At 46.1% G+C, this 22144-nt stretch overlaps 1 protein-coding gene across 2 annotated transcripts; it reads right to left on the reverse strand.

Annotated features, from left to right (window-relative positions):
- Positions 1 to 6: 6 nt before the first annotated feature.
- A1CF (APOBEC1 complementation factor) lies at positions 7 to 20755 on the reverse strand. 2 transcript variants are annotated; one of them, XM_030951260.1, is made up of 11 exons: positions 20657 to 20755; positions 18209 to 18343; positions 17866 to 17996; positions 16323 to 16561; positions 12667 to 12831; positions 9481 to 9578; positions 7871 to 8141; positions 6263 to 6447; positions 4068 to 4204; positions 2537 to 2670; positions 7 to 158 (listed from the first exon to the last, which is right to left on the reverse strand). In XM_030951260.1, the coding sequence occupies exons 1-11, from the start codon at positions 20753 to 20755 to the stop codon at positions 7 to 9; spliced, it is 1746 nt and encodes a 581-aa protein (XP_030807120.1). The 2 variants fall into 2 exon arrangements, with proteins under 2 accessions (XP_030807120.1, XP_030807118.1); XM_030951258.1 differs by having other exon boundaries at positions 6263 to 6471.
- Between the last annotated feature and the right edge of the window lie 1389 nt (positions 20756 to 22144).

The raw sequence follows: 22144 nt of genomic DNA on the forward strand, positions 1-22144 counted from the left end.
ATTTGGTTAAAAGGCTCCATAGCCGTCGCTCCGTGCGGCGACGGCGAAGGCAGGATAGGCTTCGTAGGTCGCATACGTGGCCAAATCTTGTCCCAATGTCACTGCTTGCTTGAGCTGAGTGGCTGTGACAGTGGCAGCTGCATTAGCAATGGGGTATCCTGAAGGAAAAAAAGAAGGAAAACCCGTGGATTAATGAAAATCCATCCAAAACTCACCATCGCCTGGTAGAATTTGATGGGACGGCCTAAAAGTGGGAACGGCTAAGGCAGCAGTGAGTTTGTTAGTGGGAACAATGTAAATAAATAAAATAATTAATAGGAAAATGTAAGCATTTCCTCACCCATGATTTGTTAAACACAGTGCTGGAAAAACACTCTCTGGTTGAATATTTTTTCCTCAGGTTTTGATTATTTCTAATGGTGCTCTGGACAGGTCTGCCGTGCATATGGCATAAGGAGAGCAAGGAAACAAGCTAGAATGGGGGAAATTTGGGCAGGATTCTTGAAGAAAATATAGCTCTGATCCCTTCATAGCCAAAAAAAAAAAAAATACAGACAGTTCAGGACAGCCATGGTAGGGAAACCCTCTCAATGCAACAACAGGGAGCACGTATTTACTAGACGGGATTTTTTGGGTTTTTTCCCATTGGTTTCTAATGGAAAATGTGGTTTCAACACTTCCAGATTTTCCATGGGAAGATGTAAGCGTTGCTGTTTGAGAATGAATCACTGGGAAAACAGCATCATTTGGGGCTTGTTCCTCCGAAGGCAGGGCATAGCAGCTTGTCAAGCAGACCGCAGTGTTTTGTTGTAAAAGAATCAGGAATTAAGAAAAAGCCTAGATTTGGGAAGAGCAGCTGGGGTATCCATTGGATCTGCTGGAGCAGGCTCTGCTGCCAAAATACATCTCCCAGGATCCTGTCTGGCCACGTGGGCAATGGGATCAACTCCAGGTCAGCCAGAGCCAAGGTCCTCTTGGTGGGGGAATGGAAATATTGGGCAACAGGGAGCACGCATTGCCTCATTGGAGGTGTCACTTTGGGAAAATCACGATGAATTCCTTACAATTTGAATATTGTGGCTCTCCAGAGTATTTTCTTTGCACCAGCTAAGCCAGGTGCAACATCTCAAGCAGCAATTGAGAAATCTGGGACTTAAGGCACAGCTGCCACCATTGGGAGAGAAATGAGCTGTGAGCTGGGCATGGCCTGAGCTGAGCTTTAGTGAGCCCTGACCAAGGCCCGGTGTGTGCTGCAAGCAGCAACTTTAGTGCATGTCCATTTGCCAAGCTCCCAAGACAAATAAATAAGGGTGGATGAAAGAAAAGGAGAGATGCTAATTAAGCAGTAAGTGGGGGCTGGATTCAATAAAGAACCCATTTGGTTTCCACGCTGCGGAAGCTGCACAAAGCCCAGACAAATTGATTTTTCTGTGGCTTTTGCGGACTCCTGTGGCAGGAAGCCGGATAGATGTTTTATTTTTTTTTCTTCAAATCCATCCTTGAGACACTCCAAACAACTCAGTAGTACTGACTAATGGGTTCCTCATGTGCAGCTTGGCACCTGGTGCTGCCTCTCCATCAGAACTGCTGTCATGCTGGAGAGCACAGCAAATGTAATTCCTGTGTTTTCCATGATTTTCCAAGCTGTTTTGGGCAGTTGCAAGAGCCACAAATTCTCAAACTGGGAGAAAAACCTTCTGTGGGGGTGTGAGAGCTGGGATTGGATCCAAACTTTCATGGCTGCGTCATTTCTTTGGCAGATGAAATCCCAAGTGTTGGTTCACAAGGGGCTGGGGGTGCTGGGGGAAGACGGAGAGCCCATGAATTCATCATCCATGCGTCCTTGCACGGAGGAGGATCTCCTCCATCCTGGTGACACCAGGGCCAAGGAGGGGACTCATGCCAGATGTGACCCCGGGGATGCCAGCTTTGCATGCTGTGTTGTTTCTGGGGCTCCCAGTTGAAGGAGGCTTTCACAAACTGGGAGGAGTGGAGGGGATGTGTGGAGCTGGGATGGGCCTCTGGATGTTGGGGTTCTCTGCCCTTGGACATTGCTCTGACCTCCCTGGACATAATCCCAGCTGTGGCATTGACCTGAGAGGTCTGGGTTGGAGCAGAGCCCCCCACCCCAGTTGCCCCAACCTGAATTGCTCTGGGGTGTGGACACAGAAATTTGTGATAGAGATAAAATCCTTTCTAGGCAATAAACTGTCATAGGCTGCCCAGGAGCAGCTGCCCCTGGTTCCCTGGAAGTGTCCAGGGCCAGGCTGGACAGGGCTTGGAGCACGCTGGGACAGAGGAAGGTGTCCCTGTCATAGCAGAGGGTGGAATTATGTGATCTTTAGGGTCCCTTCTAACCCAAAACAATCCAGAATTCTCTGCTAAAGATGCCAGACACACAAGCAACATCACTGTGGGGGGAGCACAACCAGGCCAGTCCTCAGCGGTCAAAACCTGCTTCATTCTTCACACCCACAAGGAGCCACCAGGAAAAATGACATTCCAGGAGCCTTTTGCTGTACAGACATGCCCATACCTGGGAAAGCTGGCACTGCAGGAGGCACCTCTGCCCCCTCCACGGGGATGCCCAGGGTCTGCAGGGTGTACTCTGCCGCGTAGGTCTTGGCCTCGTCGATGTAGGCACTGAGCTTGGGCGGTGTGAAGGGGTGTCTGTGGGCACAGCACAAAGTTAGCTGGGTTTGCTTTCCCCAGGGCTCTCCTGCCAGATGTTTTTATGACTTAGTTTTAAATACAAAAGAAGGTATAAAGGTCTGGCTCTTCAGGGTTATTAGGTTCTCCTGAACTTTCCACTAGGCACTTCATGTTGGATATCTCACTTAGAGCCTTGGTGTCACAAAGTAGCTTTCTTTCCAAGCTTTCCTCCAATTTTTATACTTAGTTTAAATACAAAAAGGCATAAAATTGCTCTAGGGTTATTAGGTTCTAATTAAATCTTGCGATTGGAGGCAATCGCAATGTTGGATGGATCCTCGCTTAGGAGCCTTGGGGTGGTGAATGGACAATCTGTTTTCTTGGGTGGTAGGTAAGGTTTTATATTTTTTCTTGGGGCCCATTTTTGATCCGCTTAGAGGTGGCACCACCCCCCACAGCAAATGGAAGTGTGGCTTCCCTGGGCTGGTCCATTACCAGAGCTGCTCTCCTCCCCAGGGTTCGCTCCTCGCTGGGGTTATTGACCCTGGACACAACATCCTTGCAGAGGCTGTTGTGATTTTTCCATCAAAAAAAACCCCCAAATAACCCTATTGCGTTTTTTCTTTACAATACCCAGCCTGGGTTTTTCTTTACAATACACAGCAAACAGTGGTTTTGGTCAGAAATGTTTACAATCATATTTGGAGCTGAAATATCAGCATGTTCCTTCAAATTCCTCTCATTTCCCCACAAGGGCTATCGTTTGCTTTCTTTTTGTACAAAAAAAGCACCCTTTTGCTTGATTGTGTCTGCCTTTCTGTAATGTTTGCACCAGCAGAGAGAACACCAAGCACAGCAGTTAATTATACTCTGTGGATGTTTTTCTCCCTGTATTTTTAAAAAAAAGTATTTAATATATATGTATATTAATATACACACATTAATATAGATATATATTAATATACATATATTAATATAGAATAATTGTATATATGTTATACTAACATATATAATTATTATATATTTATATAATTATATATAATACAAAATAGTATATTAATGTATATACAAATATATAATTATATATACATCTATACATATATAAGTATATATAATTATATAAACATATTTATTTAAATATTTATTTAATAAATAAGGATACATTTATATTACAATAAATATAGATTTAATAAATGAAATAAATATTAAAATAAAAAATAAATAATTAAAATTTTGAATGAAATTAATATTTAATAAATATAGATTCAATAAATATTCTACAAATATTTAATACCTATTTTTTAAATAAAAGGAAATGAAGACCTGTGTGCTTGGGACTTTGAAGAGAGCTGTTAGGTAAAATATAATTAAAAAAATAAAGCCTAAGCCTCAGAAACTTTCCACTAATGACGTACATGGTGGGGTTCTGGCTGGCAAGGGCAGGGATGGTGATTTTGTAGAGGAAGAGCTGTCTTTGATCCTGGCCAATGGCAGAGTGGAGCTGGTACACAGGCTGTCCCCAGTTGTTTTTCTGGCAGATTTCTTCTAAGATCTAGAAAGAAAAAAAAAATAGGGATTTGTGCTGGGGTTAATTGCTGTGCAGAAGCCTCTTTGCCTAGCTCCAGCCCCTGTGCTGAGCAGCTGCCTTCCCTCACAAGGTTTTCAGGGAGTCTTGGCAGCTTCCCCAAAGCTTAGCAAAAAATCCAAAATAAATGGCAGATAGAATACTGCACCCAGCTTGAAGTATAAGATTCATATAAATGCTTTATACATTAATATCTGTTTAATTCCTGAAATTATTCCCTGTTCAGTTGGGCATCTGAGTCCTTCTGCTGATTAGATTATTTCAGTGTGGTTTGCTTTGAATCCTCCTCAGAAGCTCTGTCTCATGGATGTCTGTTTCAGAGGACTAAAGAAACTCGGGTTGCATTCATCTCCTCTGCTCTGCTGCCTCCCTGGCTTAGTGGGTTACAGAGCACGAGAAGTCCGAACAAGATTCTTTTTAAAAAGAAAAAAGGTTGTGTTTCCATCCAATTAATTCTACGGGCTTCAGCAGGCTATTGCAGCTTTTGAAATGCTGAACCACGTTGCCCTCAGCCTTGGCACAGCTAGTCCCATGGTAATTGGGAATTGCTGTCCAGAAACACTCCTACTTTGGTTTGGGATTCCAAGCCAAATTTTTAACCCACTGCCTGTGTGCTGTCCCAGCTGGGATTGGTCACCTTCCATTAAATCAGGTTGCTCTGACCTGGCCTTGAGCATTTCCAGGGATGGGGCAGCCACAGCTTCTCTGAAAAACCTGTGCCAGAGCCTCTCCCCCATCACAGCCAAGAATTTCCTCCCAATATCCCATTTATCCCTGCCCCCTGGCAGTGGGAAGCCATTCCCTGTGTCTTGGCCCTTTAAAAGTCTCTCTCCATCTTTCTTGCAGCCCCTTCAGGCTCTGGAAGGCCACAATTAGGTCACCCTGAAGTCTTGCTGAGGTCTACCTCATTTACAGCTTACATTTGAATGGATTTAAAACTAAAAAGAAAAATTTAAAAACCTCACTGCTGCTTTTAATTTTGCCACCACAGCTCCAGCTGAAGTTTAGCGTCTTGCAGTGTAAAATGCTCCATTACATAGTTCAGTTCTCAATTACAACAGATCATTTTTTCACTGTGGCCACACTTGTTCCCTGTTGTCCCAACCCCTTTATAGGTTGGTTTTATAAAAATGAATTTCACCTGCCCTAAGGCCCTGCAGAACCATTCCAGGGATTTCACATCTTTAGTGGAAAGTGCCTCTATGCATGGCATGAGTTGGTACTAGGTGAGCCTAAAGATCCCTTCCAACCCAAACCACTCTTTGATTCTATCATTTGCTGACAAAACAGACTAAGGGGACTTTTGCAGGAGGGAAAATTCCCACTGTCCAGTTTTCTGGGAGAAAACAAGGATATTTGCATAAACTTTTGGCAAACTGGATGCTGTGGCAATTGAAGGGTTAAAAGGCAAAGACATGCTTCAAAATTCAGGGTGAAGTTGGTTTCTTGTGTTGCTCTGCACAATATAAGGGTTATAAAACAGTTACTGTCCGAGCTGGACACTCAGAAACTCAGGGGATTTATTGTGGATTTCTCCTCAGCCCTCTTGATCCATCTACATGGACACACACAACAAAATCAAAGAGTTTCTGTGCTAGGTTGGGTTATGTCAACACTTCTCTTGCCATAAATAATTTGAAAATGTGCATTATTTTTTCTATTTTTTGTGCATTGTTCCCTAGTGAAGACTCAGGTGACAAATTTTATGTATCAAACCCATTGTGGGTGGGAATTCTTTGACCCGTGGTGCTTTTATGGCGCGACAGCCAGAATCGGATTAAGGCGTTTATGACAACTCTCCCCTGACACTCATGGGTGATCTTAAAGGTCTTCTCCAACCCCAACCATTCCACAACTCCATGAGGCAGGTGGATATTGCAAGATACAGTGGTGCTGCTCATTTTTCGATGTCTTTTGAGACGCAAGAACGGATTTATTTACCAGGCCGCGGTGGAAATTCAACGAGGGGCCCGTTTTCCCAACACAACCCTTGGGACATGGCCGCTCTTTTTGGGGTCACGTTACCTGAGGGGCGAGTTTGATCCCTTGGGGCTTTAGCGTGACGTGGTTCATGGGGGTGAGCTCCATCCCTGGCAGGAGGTCGTAGAGCTTCTCCTCTCCCCTCTTGTCTCCCTTGAGGTGGTATCCGCGCCCCAGGCCCGGGAACGCCAGGTAGCCGCGGCCTCCCAGGCCTCGGACGCCCGCAGCCCCTACAGGTACATTCATGTAAATTTCTAGGAATGTAAGAAGGCATTAAACCGAATCAAATCACAGGAAAAAGGACCCTGATTCTCGCTGAAATGGAAAAGTTAGCCCCGCTTGCTGGGAGGGTTGGGAAGCAGGTGGGCAGGAGGTCCCAGGGCCTGGTGGTGGGATAACACAGGCTCGACACTGACACCCTTTCTTGGATAGGTGAGTGGATCTGGGGAAAAACTGCTTCTTTCTGCCCATTTTTTGTCATCTCTGGTCAATTTTGATTTCAGGACAGCTTTTTTAGCCAGCTTTGTAGCTGGAAGTCAGAGAGAGGACAGCTGGCATCTTTTGTTACCCACCAGTGTAATTTCACCTTGAAGAATTCATAGCGTACACTATTTCATCCCTACATGGACAAAAATCCTCTTTGGTTTTGCCCTATTACACTTCCATATTTTCTCAGGGAACTCTGCTTGGGAGTCTGGGGAGACCATGAGGCAAGAAACAGGTGGGGAATTATCACATCTGCTCTTTTCCTAATGCAACTTTTAGAGGAGCTGGTTCACCTGTGTGGGGAAAAACTTGAGGAACAAGGGGTATTCCTGCTGCCCTGTCTCCTTCCTGCTGAAGGGATGAAAATTAGTCATGATCCTTGCCAGACCTACCAGGGTGCCACACAGAGTCCCAGTCTGATGTGGGACTTGGCTTGGGGACACAAGGCATCATCTTTGGAAGGAAGGTCATATGACAGAGTTATTTCTTTGCTAGTCCCAAACTTACATCCGCACTGACCAAACAACGTCTGTATTGACATTTAATTTGGGGGTGCATGAGTGTGGGGATTTGATTTGGCTTCAGGCAGGGTCACCCAAGAGTTTTCAGAAATACTCTCTTTTATTCATAGATTGAATTGGTGGATTTAATTATTATTAAGTTAACAATCTCCCAAAAGGGAGCCTCCACCTCCCAGAGCGCAGAATGGCTTGTTTGATTCCCTACCCTGCACCAGGGCAATGTGACTTCCTTGGAAAACCCCACGGATTTGGGTCAGAAAACACCAGGACTGGTAAAATTTTCCCTGCAACTTTCAAAGCCAAGAGGAAACATAGTGGTGGTGATGGCTGGCTGTGGGAGGGGGAAAGGAAAAGTGCTCTATTTGGTCTTCCCTGCTGGGGCAAAACCAGGAGGATCCGTGGGTTATTTACACTGGATTGAGGGCAACCCAGAAATTCCTTCCAGGAAAACAGTTATTTTTTTTCAGCCTTTGGGAAAGACAAGAGCCTAAACACAGTGCTTTCCATCAGAGAAAACAGCATCCAGGAGATGGGGCAAAGCCAATGTCACCAACACCCGTGTGGGGAGCAGCTGCCCGACCCCTGGAGGAGATGCTGGGCACAAGGGGGTGGTTTTCAGTTATCCAAAACTCCAAAAGAGAATTACCTCGGACTGAGGGAGGCCGGAGGATGCTCCTGCTGCCGAGCCCCTTGGCGGTGGGGAAGGGCAGGTTGGGGATGGCCGCGTAGGCCTGCGGTGCGTAGAAGACGGGGGCGCCCAGGTAGGCGGTGGCGGGGTCGTACAGGTGGCCCAGGGTGTAGGTGTAGTCCCCCTGCAGCACCGGGGCCCTGCCACCCGTGCCACGTGTGTACCTCACGTAGCTGTCCTTGTCCACCGGCTTGGCCAAGGTCACCTCGATGGGGGAGCCATCCAGCACCTGAGAGAGTAAGGGACAAGAACAGGTGGGAAATGATACCTTGAGGTTTAGCTTTGTTTTTCCTTTGTTTTGATTTTGTGCTGCTTGGGTGTGTGGGTCTGGGTTTCATGTAAGGGGATGGTGAGCTCTCTTCACAGAGTTGGTAGACGCAACAATGCCTTCTCTAGCCAGGGACCCAAGAACAGCCAGATCTCAGGCCCAAGAGTATAAACAATGTGGACTGAAGAGAGAAAATGAGAAGGATTGGACTTCCTGGGCTGGGGCTGTAATTGGACAATTAGTTCCAATATGCTAATGGACCAAAACTTATAAAAATGTGAGATCTTGGGACCAAGCCCTCCTTTGCTTCCATCTTGGAGCCATCTGGGCAGCAAATTCTGCTCTCCCCTGCTTCTGCCTCTCCTGGGCCAAGCAATGTGATACTCACCCTTGAGTCAGAGCCAAAGCCGTGGCTCTGGTACTGCCAGGGTGTGGCCTTTGAAGGCCCTTCAATAAATGTCCCTTTATTCCCCTTAACTCTGTCTAGCCTCTGTTCCAGCTGTTTAAGGCAGCAGGGGAAGTGGTTAAAAGTGCTTGATGGAAATCCAACCTATGGGGGAGCTGCCCCCACATCCTAACGGGATGGGAAGGTGGAGGAAACCACCCCAAAAAAAAGCCCTGAATCTCCTTCACAAGTGGAGGCTTAACCTGAGAGTGCCCAGCCCTGGCTCCAGCTGGTAGAGGATCCTTCAGCAAAGCCTTTAAAAGGCTTCACTTCCCTGCAAAGCAGCTCGTAAGGCAGCGAGATTCCACGCGCTCCCGTGGAGAACAGCAGGGGCACTAAAAATAGGAGCGGGGTTAACACCTCTTTGGGAACAGCTCTGGCTTTAGAGTGAATTACATGCAGTGCAAGAAGGGCTAAATTCAGCAGCCTCCTCACAAATCCGCATCTGAACTCGGAGCAGATGTTTGGGCTGACCTCGTTTGTCCCACTTTGCCATTCACACGCTGCCCTGCCAGTGTTTTTGTTGGCAGTCTGGAACAAGGATGTGAGTGTGAGCCAGGGGGGGATCCTAACCCCTCCTTTCCTAGTTCTTCTTTCAGCTTTTCCTGTTTTTTTTTTTTCATCTGAGCAGTGAGCTAGAGCAGGGCAAACACTTAGCACAAATCCAAGGAGCCAAAATGAATCGTTTGTGTACAACAGAGCTGCTGAAAAACAAATTCAGGAGTATAAAAGCAACCAGCAAAGAGCAAATTGGGATAACACCTCCAGGAGGGTTTTGGAGCTAATAAAGCAGGTGGCTTTGTGTAATATACTGCACTGTAAGCTCCAGGAATTAACATTTACAGCAGCTTTTACCTTCCCATTCAAGGCTTTCATGGCCTCCACTGCGTGTTCTCTTTTATTAAAGTGCACAAAGGCGTAGTCTCTAATTTTCTTTACTCTCTCCACTGCACCTGTGGAAAACATTGGAATATTACTGGGAAGTGGGGATTAGTCAGAAAACAGAGATCTGAAAGAGTGGCTCTGTCAGGTTATGAGCCCCTGGAGAGCAAAGGCTGAGCAAGGGTAGAAGAACAAGAGGTCAGTGTCCCCTCACCTCTTTGGATGCATATTCCAGAGGAAAATCAATATATAACGGCTGTAGCGTTTCAAGGCAAACTAGAAGGGTTTGGGGTCAGACACCAGTAAGATTCCCATTAAACTGGAGCAGTTTTCTCCTGTCCAAACCATTCTCTTGGACACTGCCTTTGGTCTTGTGTCTCCCTCCTGTGACAGCCCATGTCCCAGCTGTGGGAACATCCCCCAGTGATCCCCATCTCCCCGCTTTTGTATGTGCATTGGAGGCAGCTTTTGCCATAAAACAAGGAGGTTTTTCTCCTTGGCAACCAGCTCAGGATGTTCAGGAAGAATGAACAGCCAGCCCTGCCCAGGACAGAGCAGCCCAGGGCACTGGGATGGGCTGGGGCTGATGGGGCAGCAGGTCTCTCCCTAAGAAACAGCCTTTCCCATGGCAGTGGGGCTTCTCTAGATGCCCCAGTTCACCTGGACATGGCTCCAATCAGGCTCTGCAGCTGAGGGTTGGCCCTCCTGGGATGGGGCTTGGGCTGGACAATCTTTCTTCCAGCCTGAATCTTTCTTACATCCAATTTATCCCAAGTAATTCAAATGCAAATGACTTCTTGCTCTTTTCTAAGTCCATCCCCCACAGTTTTGTCTTTCCCCTCTCAGCTGCTCTGCTGCCAGGAACTCATACTCTGCACTGAGGAGTCTGTCTCCAAAATAACCCCACCAGTCCTGCTCCCCATGGCCACAGCCTTCAGCCATTTCCTTAATTCCTCATCTTCCCTGCTCCTGTGGCTTGGGAAGCACAACATCAGCCAGCGCAGCCTCCTGCAAAACCCCCAGAAATATCCTCTGGAAACATGGCTAAGGGAAACTGAACAGCTCTTCTGTTGGCTTCTTACCTCCTAAAGCTGAACAGGTGCATAGGGAAATGCCATATTGCCACAAAAAGCATGTAGTCAGAAAAAATGCAGGAGGAAACAAATTTCTTTGGTGTTCAGGGGAGTCATTAGGAGCTGCAGAGGGCTAAATGAGCCCGTCCCAGCCCACAACCCAAGCAGGCTGCACGTCTTGGAAGGACACAGGGGTGGTAAAGTAGCACTTTGTGTCCTTCTGGGACAGAGGATGATTTTCCAAGCCTGAATTTACGGGCGTTATATGCTGATGCTTTGTGTACAAGTGGAAGCTTTAATGAACTCGCTGTGTTTTGAATATCCCCCTTCTGCCTGCTGGAGAGCATTCCAGGACACCAACCCTGAGCCAAAAATTCTGCTCTCCCCTGCTTCTGCCTCTGCTGGGCCAAGCAATGCGATACCCACCCCTGGGTCAGCTCCATGGAGGAGGAATTTCCTTGGGATTCCCAGGGAGCAAGGGCAGGGCTTTTCAGAGAGAGCTCTGCAGAAGTCATCAGGCTGTGAATTTGGCACAGATTTAAGGGGTGCTACTTGTGCTGTGTCCCAACTGAGCATTCCTGGTGCTGTCTGTGGAGCCCTCAGAGATGTGGCAATTGCTGTGTCATTGGAAGCTCTGGATCATTTTTTATTGCATGATTTGTTGATGTCAATACAGCTTCCTAATGCCCTGGATCCAAGGTAATTTCAGCTAAGTAGTGCTGAAATGTGGCTGAATGAGTGAGGCAGAGAACCATGGCAGGGCAATGAATCATTTCACATCCTCGCTGCCTTTTTTGATCTCACTGTAACTTAAACTGCATTTTCTCTCCCCAAAGCTGGAAGTTTTGCTGCTCTAATGCACCCATTCCTGATTTTAGCCACCAAAATCAAAGCTGTCCATTAAAAAAAATTAAATTCCAATGTGAATGCTGAAATGATAAAAGGAAAAATGAAAGATGATGCAGAACTTGTGCTGTTATAGTGGAAAAGTTCTTAGGAGTAAAGCAGATGACTGTTACCAAAGTGTCAAAAGGCCACAAATGTGTTTCTGGGGAGTGTGAGCTTGCTCAAAGCTCGTGAGCAAAACTGGGTGAATAAAAGAAGGAAACAGTTCAGAGAGTGGGATAACATAAATTTAACTCAGGAGTAAAATGGGTTCTGCAACAGCTCAATGGTGGCTAAAACTGTGAGCCAGAAATGCTGGAAGAACACAAGGAAAACTCATGAAGACCTTTGCATTGCAGCCTAGTCCAGAAAAAGGCATGAAATGAGAAGTAAGAGGAAGAAAACTGAAGCTCTGCAGCGTATTTGAAAAAATTAATAGAAGGAAGCTAACAGGAGTGAGATGAAAGGAGATTTCCCATTGCCAAGCATCAGTTCCTAATGCCTAATGGACTGTGTGGCTTGCTGAGCTGCAGAAAAGGGTTATTTTTACTTTGTTGGTTTTGGGTGGTATTTCCTAAAGCTGCAGCAACTCAGAAGTAAAATCTCCTTTGAAAGCCAGCAGAATTTTTATTCCCAACTAATTTTTTTTTATTCCCAACTAATTCTCCCTGCTTTTTTTGGAAAAAATCTCACCCTAAGTGCATGTAAGATGTGCCACAAAGGAATATTGAATTAAATGGAAAGCACTAATTATTCACCAATTTACATGGGGACTGGGGGGCATGTATGAAAATGAGTTCAGAATTTAGATAGCTCAGATAAAAAGGAGCTATGTATTAAATCACTCTATTTTTATCACCATCCCTTGCCACAGAAGAATGCTGAAGTCATCCAGCTGCTTCACCAACTCTTATTTAGAAAGACTAAATGATTCCAAAGCATTTTGAGGACACAGGGCAACCCCATGCAGCATTTTGGGTCTCTTCCAGTTGCCAATCACCCTCCTTCAAGGTGGCTGTAGCTGGGAATTTAGCAGCCTTTAATGGGATGGCATTTCGGGTGGGAGCCTTCAGCCCCAGGACAATTTTTGTGGCATTTCACACAAACATTTGACAGCAAGAAAAACCCGGCTATTTTTATCTCTTGTGGCATTTTAGGAAGGCAGAAACATTTCCATTTGTTTAGGAGGCACAGCTCCTACCTGGTTTGATGCTGTTGAACTCCTTCTCTATGGTCTCCTCGGTGGTGGAGAGCATGAGGTTCCTCACGTAGAGGATCTTCACTGAGGACATGGTGTCCTCATCCACCTCCACCTCTGGCTCTGCCCAGTCCACGGCAATGGGGTGTCCCCACAGCTGGATCCTTCCTTTAAGGGAACAAGGCATGGTCAGTGCTGGGGGGCTTTGCTTCCTCTTGCTCCTGCTCACGCTCTATTTCACAGCAGAACAGGCCAAATTCTACAAACACGACCCAAAAAAACCCTTCCCAGCTCTGCCTTTCCAAAGGTCACACTTGGAATGGCCTCCTGCAAATACCTTTGGAACCTCCAGAACTGAAAATGTGGAATAATTCACTTTAAACCTGCATTTCCTGGAGCGCTCCCTAAAGGGAAATATTTTAATGCACTTATAAAAATCCCTTTTTGGCCAGCAAAGTTTCATTCCCTCAATACCAGAACAGGGATCCTGAAGTTCCAGTGGGATGGCATGAAACAGCAAAAGCAAGGATGTCTCTCTGTGTGTTTGAATTTATTTGGGGGAAGCTACAGCAGAAGAAAGGAGGGACACAAAAAGTCCTGATGCATAAAACAGGGTGTGGATGTGCAGGATAAACCCAGGGGCTCTGTGTACACTGGACTGAGCTGCTGAGGGGCAGGGAAGAAAAAAAGCAAATAATTCACATTGCTGAATGCTGATGATGCAGTTGGGTTGGTGTCCCCACTCCTCGAGGCTCAGCTCCAGATGTGAGACTTTCACTGAACTCCAGGGGAATTTCCAGAAGTCCATATTTCTGTCTGTCTGCATGTCTAAAAGGTTGCCATTTTAGATTTGCCATTAAATTTTGGTTAATTGATTTATTTTGGTCAGATTTATGGTTCTGTTGCGCTTACAGAAAATTCTATTGAATTGTATTAGAGGTGTTAAATTGGTCAATTTATTAATAACTACTGGTGTTGATTAGATATTGTTCTGAATAATAAACCATGATTAGATATTGTTATGAATAATAAACCATTTAGATCTAAATTGTTGAGCCAGTCTGAGGCTGAGATTGGCAAGGAGGTTTATTCTGTCGGGACTCAACCCTTGGAATCCTTCACTTTTTTCCTCCTCACCTTTTTGCCTCCCTGGTCTCCACATGAATCATTCTAATCTGATAGTAACCAGAGTAATCTGATTGCTTTGTCTGATATTTCTTTAATTGCTTTAATCTGATATTTCTTTGTCTGCTTTATCTGTATAATAAGTAATAGAGTGACCCTTGCCATCAACCCTGTCATAAATTTATATTAAACCTGCTTTTGCCCAGACCTTGCTGGTGATTTTTTGAGTGACCTAAGCCACACATTGGCAGCTGAGGGGACAAAGAAAATCCTGCAAAACACTCTAAAAAGGCATCTCTGCTTGGACAACCCATTTAAGAAGGGGTGGGAGCTGTGAAATGAGAGGGTGAGGATAGAATTTGGAGGCTTGTTGGAAGAGTAAATGATCAAACTAAATGGGAAGGTGCTGTTCCCTTAGAATCCCTCGGGAATGAGCTGGGATTTGTGGAGTGAGGCTGTTCTGTGCCCCTTTCTGAGTTGCTGTTTTCAGTCCAAGGGTGAAAATCATGAACTGGTTGACTTGGAGCAAGGAGCTAAGCTTGGTGCCTCTTGCTGGGAGTCAGTCTATCTCCACCCTCTTGTTTAGCCAGAGACAGGAGAAAATTTAAATTTTTCAATGAAAACCCTCAATTTTTGAGCACTTTCCCTACAAAGCTCCCTCAAAAAAGCAATGAGTTTCAGTTTAAAGGAAGCATCTGATAATGATATTCAATCTCACATCTGCTGGAGACACATTCAGCTCTGGCTTGAAACTTTTTTCCAGTTCCTGCCTTACGTTTGAGGCTTCAGAAGACTCTGGCTCCTGCTCAGGCCTTTGGAATTCCCTAAATTGTTTACTGAGACGTCCCTAAACTGGAAACCCCTCATGCATTGCACATGTCTGCTCAGGGCTCCTCAGTTCCTTCCATCTGTCTCACTGTCTTTGCTCAGGATTTCAAGTGCTCTGCCTGTTTCTGTCTTACTTTTCCTCATAAAAATAATGGGAAATTCGTGCTGGAGCACAGAATGTGCTCCCACCATCAGGGAGATGCTTAAGCTGAAGAAGAAAATGCAGAATGAAAGGAAAATTTGTCAGTGTGATACATCTCCCAGTAGAAAAGAAAATTCAGTGCTCAAAATCATGCTCATTTTTTTACACAAGAAGAAAAAAATAATTAAGTGATACAGGGTATTTAATGTATAAAACAGGTGAAAGAAGGTGGTTCTGAACAAATCTCAAACCCCAAGGTTTGTTGGATGCCTTCAGCAGCCAGTGTGTTCAACAAAGCAGTGCAGAAGGATAAGAACGCAAGAGAATGTTGGTGAAATCCCTGCAAATGCACTTAATGTGGAGTGACCTCTTCACCTAATACCTGCTAAACCTCTCTCTCCTCCATAACGGTCTTTGGCTGTCTCCCAGTGCTGAATTTCATAGATGTACTCTAAAGCAATTCCTCATTCCAATTTTTTTTGCCAAAATATCAGTTTCCAGTTCATGCTCCAGCCTGAATCTGCTCTTGGATGCTTTCCTGAGCGATTCTCCCTTTGAGAAATGTATTTGTAAGGAATTTTGAAAACTTGATAGAAAGTTTACACAGTTTTGTACATCTGTATGTAAACACTGAGATAAGGTATGTTGACTTAGGAAGGTCATGGAATAGAGATGATATTGTTGAGAGATTGAACTAGAAACAAGTTTTAATAAGTTCTAAAATATGTAATAAGTTTTAAAAGACTAGATATTTTAGAACTGTGAAAGAGGTATTGTAGTAAGACTGTTTCGGGTAAAAATATAGGTGATTGGTGTTAGAAGTATTAGCAGTATTGTGTAGCAACTGTTAATAGGTTGAAAAATTACCTATTTATTTACTACCTAAAATTACCTATTTACTACCTGCAATACCTATTTATAAGGTATTACAACTAGGAAATAGTTTAGTTTCTGATGGAATGGTGTTAAGTTTTATATTTCTTATGTCTCACTTTTTATTAAGACTAATCATGGAATAAAATCTTTTCAAACCCTTCTCAGTTACCCCATCTCTGTAAAAGCTGGAAAACCCAACACCTCCTGAGAGGCCAGAGATGAGTCTCTATTTTATGTTCAACCCAAGACAAGCACAGGACCAAGCAGAGCTGCATGGATACACACACAGCCAAATCCACCTGGCTGGGTTTCCAATAAACCCAAGCTCCTGAAGGACAACCAGGGATCAGTCTCTATTTTATGTTCAACCCAAGACAAGCACAAGACCAAGCACATCCCACAGCAGAGCTGCATGGAGACACACACAGCCAAATCCCTCTGGCTGGGTTTCCAATAAACCCAAGCTCCTGAAGGACAACCATGGATCATCAGCACTGCAGGAGCTGCAGTGAATCCTCCCACACCCCATAGTGTGTTGGGAGAACTCCTGCTCTGGGTGTCTGTAGCAGAAAATTTCTCTCTGAGGGCAGAAAACCCAGCCAGGTCCACTTTCTTGGATTCCTGGGTCCCACAGAGATGTTGCCACCACACCCCAGAGGTGAAGCCACCCTTCCCCACCCCTGCTGACCTGGGAGCAGCTTCCTCCTGGCCATGGCTGCTGCCCGGTGGCTCTCGTACTCCACGAAGGCAAAGCCCCTGTTTTTGGTTTTATCGGCCGCACTGGGGTAGACGATGACGTCCACGACGCCGTCTGTGACCTTCTTCATCTCTGCCAGGATCTCCTCCCTCTTCTTGGTTTTGGGGATGCCCCCCACGAACAGGCGGCAGTTGTCCACGCTGGCACACACGCCCAGGAGTCTCCCGTTCCTGGAACAAGGGAGATGCTTGGTCAGGAGCCAAGAGAGGGGAAGGTTAAAGCAAAGCCCCTCTTCTGTCCCCAAACACGAGGCCAAGCACGAGGCTTCGGTGTCAGCTGCTCTTTGGGATATTCCAGTGGCCTTGCTCAATGCAAAAGATGCCACTCTGCTAAACCTGACATCAAAGTCAGGCAGCACAGCTGAAATGAAGGACTTGAGGGAGAAACCACAGCCAAATTTTGGTTTTCCTACTTGAGGTTCTCCCTCTTGCTGCCACCAGGCAACTGCACCCCCCCAACCCAGATCCTTGTGTTGTCACCAGCGGCTTGTGGCTTCCCACTCACCTCGTGACTGAGGTTTTGGGGGAAGAAAATCCCTTGTCATGGAGAGGCACCATTTGAGGACTCACCAATAGACTCATCAATCGGCCAACTTTTGTGCAGACCCCAAAAAAAAAACTTCCTTCGTTCACCTCTTTGGGGTCAAAGTGCCTCTTATAGGCCTGGAGAAGTGCAAAACTTCTTTAGAGGAGTCCTTGGAACCAGGGAAGGAAGTGGAGGAGGTGGAGGTGGATGAAGCCTGATCCCTAAGACCTTCCAACCTCTGCTGCAAAGGACATCTCCAAGGCCTCCATGTTCCTTGATCCACTCAAAGCAGTTCACAACCCATCACTTTTTTAATTAAAAAAGCCATACAACTGCCAGAATGGTTTATCCCAAAAGCTTTTTAAGCAAAGGCATCAACTCATCCCACTTTGAACTGGCAAAAAACATTTAGTGAGGTTGAACTACAACCAACACGTATTAATGGGCCCATCTGTTGTTGATTTCTGGGTGTTTTGTTCCCTCAAACATGAAGGCTTTTTCTATTCCTTTCTATTAGGAAATGTCACTATTTGCCAATTGGTTTCCATCCTATTTCACCATTTTTTGCAATTGCTCCATCTACCAAAACATATCTGCACAATCTGTCACGAGGGAGACTGTGAATAGAATAAATCAACAACAAACAACCTGAGGGGAACATAATAAACAGCACTGGTTAGGGGAAAGTTAATTTGATCCAAAGCAGAACATTTTTTTCCCAATGTTCTGATAGATTTTGGTGTTGTTGATGGGTTTATTGTGAACAACAAATTTCCTGTTGGTTTTAATGAGCAGTGACTGCACAGGGAGACAGGAGGAGATTTCCCCTCAAAACACAGGGATCTAAATAACTTTGCTCTGAACTGCCAGGAAAAATATCCCTTACATGCCAAAATAGATGGATACATATGATTTAAAGTTTCTTTGAAGGTGTTTTTGCCTTGCTTACCTGATTTCATAATTATTGAGTGTCTTTATTGCATTCTTGGCCTCCTGTTTATTGGAGAAGGTCACAAAGGCGTAGCCCCTGTTGTTGCCATTGAAGTCCATCATCATCCTCATCTCATAGATTTTGCCAATCTGCCAAGTGAGAGAGATTTGTCAGCAAGGTGGGAGTGGTTAGAGAAGACTGGAATTTTAAAGACTGGAATTTTAAAGTTCCATGGGCAGGGACACCTTCCATGGACCAGACTGCTCCAAGTTCTGCCCAGCCTGGCCTTGGAATCCGCTCAGTTCAGCCCTGAAATGCAGCTCTGACCATCAGCAGCTGATCAGCTGCCACCCAGCCTCACCTTTTCACAGAGGGGGATAAGTTCATCCTCAAAGAGGTCTCGGGGCAGTTTCCCAATGAAGATCTCACAGCCCCTCTCTGGTGGAGGGCCGTCCCAGCCTGGTGGTGGTCCCCCATATTTCCTCTGCCCGTTTTCCTGCCATGGGGGAGAAGAAAAGAAAGGTTCAGCTATTGACTTTTAAACGTGGATCAACCAACCCTGTCTCTGGGAATGATCCTTGAGGCAGACAACCTCCTTCCCTTCAGCTCCTCATGGATTCAGTAGGGATAACACAGCGTCCTGCTGCCAAGGCTGGGATACTTTAGAAGTCCAAGTGCAGACAGTCAGTAACTCCCTGGAAAATGGAAATCCTCCTGGCTCAGGCAGGGAAATCTCTGTGGGCTGTGTGTTAGTTGTGGGCTGGGTAATGGAGCACTTGCAAAATTTATAACTTGATTTCCATCCAGTTTGAGGATGACACCTGCCCACCCAGGAGCTCCTTCTGGCAGAGAGCAAATCTTGGCCTCGGGTAATAGTCAAAGATGTGAAGGCCAGTCAGTATTTCCTTTTTGTCTCTTTTTGCTAGATGAGTGTGTCTCTGTTCTCCTCCCCTATTTTTAATCTCCCTTCCCTTCCCTTCCCTTCCCTTCCCTTCCCTTCCCTTCCCTTCCCTTCCCTTCCCTTCCCTTCCCTTCCCTTCCCTTCCCTTCCCTTCCCTTCCCTTCCCTTCCCTTCCCTTCCCTTCCCTTCCCTTCCCTTCCCTTCCCTTCCCTTCCCTTCCCTTCCCTTCCCTTCCCTTCCCTTCCCTTCCCTTCCCATACAGTGATTCCCTACTCCCAGAGGAGCTGGGGCTCCAGAAATTTTTCCATTTTTGGCTCCCTGACCATTTCTTTAGCATTTTTGGCTCCCTGACCATTTCTTTAGTCACTTCCCATGCTGGGATTATTCCAGGAAAGCAAATGCCTTGTACAGCTGATTTAAGAGGAACTTAAACAAACAGAGATCCTTACAAGAAAACAGGAATATACCACAAACCCTTTTAGTTTTCTCAAGCCTAGAACAGGCCCTGAATTATCCATTCTCATTCCTGTTTTCCAATGTTTTCAGCAGGGATGGAGTCCTGGGGACATTTGGTTTTGTGTCTGAGATGGTGTATGAGGGAGCACAGCAAGAAATAAACCCTTCCCTAAATTTGGCTTTGTTTGTGGCTGGAAGGCTGCACCTCAACAAACCCTTCTTGACAAGGTGCCTGGAGGGAAAGTGGACATCAGCCACTTGCCAAAAATGAATGACCCAGGTGTGCACTGAGGAAGATGATGTTTGGCTGCATCCACAGACAGGCTGGAAGAAAAATAGGAAAAATTTCCCTAAGGTACAGGGAAATTAGGAGAGGTGGGGGAAAGAGAAAAAGATAAAATAGCAAGGTTGGAATGGAAAAGGAAAGGAGAGAGAAGAGCAAGAAGATGTTGAAGTGTGTGGGGGATTGGGAGCTGAGATCTGTGCTTTAGGAGTGAGCTTTGCCAGATTGACAGTAGGGAAATCTGAACCCCAGGATAACTCCAAGGCCAGGGTGGACAGGGCTTGGATTAACCCGGGCAGTGGGAGGTGTCCCTGCCCATGGCATGGGGCTGGAATGAGATGGGCTTTAAGGAACCTCCCAATCCCTGTGATTCTAAGAAAGCCACAATAAATCTAAGACATACAGGAGTCCCTTATCTTATGGGTCAGGTACAGCAGAAAGGGCACCAAACACAGCTGCTGGCCTGGTCCTGGAATGTGCTTTTCCCCCAGGAATCTCAGGTTGTGCTTGGGGCTGTTGTGCCCTCTAGCGCCATGCAAAACAAGGCAAAGGTCATGGCCTCCACCTGCCTAAAATCCAGTTTCCAGTTCCTTCTTCCAGGATGCAAGGGTAATCACGGCAGTGCCCAGTGCTTTCCAAGGCTGAGCTTGTTTTGGTCATGGTAGCCAAGAAAGGCTTTCTCAGGTGGGTTTAAAGGTCATGCCCAGGCTCCACCTGCCCTAACCACAGGAGGTTTGGATCTTGGAGACCTTGGAGCCTAAACTGGGAGCAAACCTTGGAGCAGGTGAGGCACCTGCCTCCCATGTACCTGTGCAAGGATCTGCACAAAAGGTGATGTGCTGGACTTCCCACCTCATACCTCTTCTAAAACTTTGCTCTGTGGGTTTTTTTCGGTTTTGAGACACCAATCCTGACCTTTCCCAACATTTAGCAGTGCTCAGGCTTGTCCTACCCCCACCTTCATTGTAATTTCCCATCAAACAAGGAATTCCTTGAGGAAGACGACCCTGCTTTGTGAAAGACAGCAGAGTGATGATCAGCACGGATGTGAGAGAGAAACAGAGCAAAAAGGAACAAACAAGGAGTGATTCAGGAGCATGGATTGGAGGCTGACGCCCCCATTGAAGCTTCAGGATGAAGCACAAGAGGATGGGACCATGGATTCCTACCTGGATCAAATTATATCCCGTTCGCTGAATTAACGCACGGAGGGCGGCTTCTTTCTGTGTGCCGGTCAATCCATCCCCGGATTTGTGATTTGATTCCATTTGGGAGTGATTATCAGCAAAAAATCAGGTTAATTAGGGGTGCTCACTGCAATCAAATTTAAGATAAATTAAATCAATTAATACGGCTGGGAGGAGAAAGTCCACCCCTCCTGAGAAAGTTTACAGGGTCGCTCTTCATAAATCAGTTATTTCAGAGATAAAACCAAAACAGAACAGCAGAGACCATGGAAAAAGCAGAAATGTCCCCCTTGCTGAATGGAAATAAATAGCATTTAAACCCACAGCCAGATCCTGGGGAGATGCAGAGGGAATTTGTAGCCTTTTGGTGGTGTCTCAGGAGGAAAAAAATATGTAAGTGCCTAATCCTGCACTGAGTACACAACAATGAGTCCTTCAGGCCTCGTGTGATGCTGACACTGGGAAGGCAACCTTGTACCAGCCATGTCCAGCACTCCATGAGAAACAGGACCTAGCCCCAGATTTGGCCTATTCTTATTTTTGAAAATAAAGAACACAAGAGAACTTCAGATCTTAGCTCAGCTCAGGGCTGGAGCAACCTTGGGTTCAGACATTTTGATTCAGAGCTGCGGTTTTAGGTCATGGCTGATTCAAGATTCTTTGCTTTGGGTTTGGGCTGAAAACATCATAAAACTGGGATCTAAATCTGGCTTGGGCTACACCCTGGGAAAGGGACATTTACAACATTCACTACTGGTGATTCCCTGTTTTTCCTGAACGCTGAGCTTTGAGTTGGTCCAAAATCCTTTTATGTGCTGCAGGCATAAAAGCAGGGTCTGTAGGTGCAAGGCTGAGCTTGAAGCCTCAGGCTGACGCTGAGCAGCAGCCAGAACAAACCCATTTCCCTCCTCAGGTCCCTGTAGCCAGAGCTGGGGCCCAGTGGCACCAAGGACTCCATGCAGGAAAATGCTAAATTGCGTCATCCACCATGGTTGTTATTGCCTAAAATTGCATTTTATCCTAGAAAGGTGGAGGCAAGGAAAGGTGGTGCCTGCCAGGCTTGCCTGGGGAGCAAACAGGGCCAAAAGGGGCTGGGAGGGGTGGACTGGGGGTGAGGGGGATGAGGCACCCTGGTGGGGATGCTGGGCAGAAGGGAAATCCAGAGCAGCAGGAAGGTGGAAGGAAGGTGGATTGCTGTGCCTGCACCCTGAGCTACTGCCAGATTTACTGGAGGAGACCCTAAATCCCCTGCTACTGCCAGATTTTCAGGAGGAGACCCTCAACAATTCCCCTGATACTGCCTGATCTTTGGGAGGAGACCCTAAACAATCCCCCTGCCAGATTTTCGGGGGAAAACCCTAAACAATCCCCCTGCCACTGCCAGATTTTCAGGAGGACACCCCAAAAAATCCCTCTACTACTGCCAGATCTCTGGGAGGAGACCCTAAATCCCCCTGCATAGCAGTCCCT

Source organism: Camarhynchus parvulus, chromosome 6 (assembly GCF_901933205.1).
Source record: "Camarhynchus parvulus chromosome 6, STF_HiC, whole genome shotgun sequence".
Taxonomy (NCBI): domain Eukaryota; kingdom Metazoa; phylum Chordata; class Aves; order Passeriformes; family Thraupidae; genus Camarhynchus; species Camarhynchus parvulus.

What these genes read in the sequence shown, in the direction of transcription:
- A1CF (XM_030951258.1), bottom strand. Translation starts at nt 20,755, where the DNA reads ATGGAATCAAATCACAAATCCGGGGATGGATTGACCGGCACACAGAAA. An exon ending in TTATCCCCCTCTGTGAAAAG is followed by an intron (nt 17,997 to 18,208) that starts GTGAGGCTGGGT and finishes CTCACTTGGCAG; the next exon opens with ATTGGCAAAATCTATGAGAT. An exon ending in GCCAGCCAGAACCCCACCAT is followed by an intron (nt 2,671 to 4,067) that starts GTACGTCATTAG and finishes CTGTGCCCACAG; the next exon opens with ACACCCCTTCACACCGCCCA.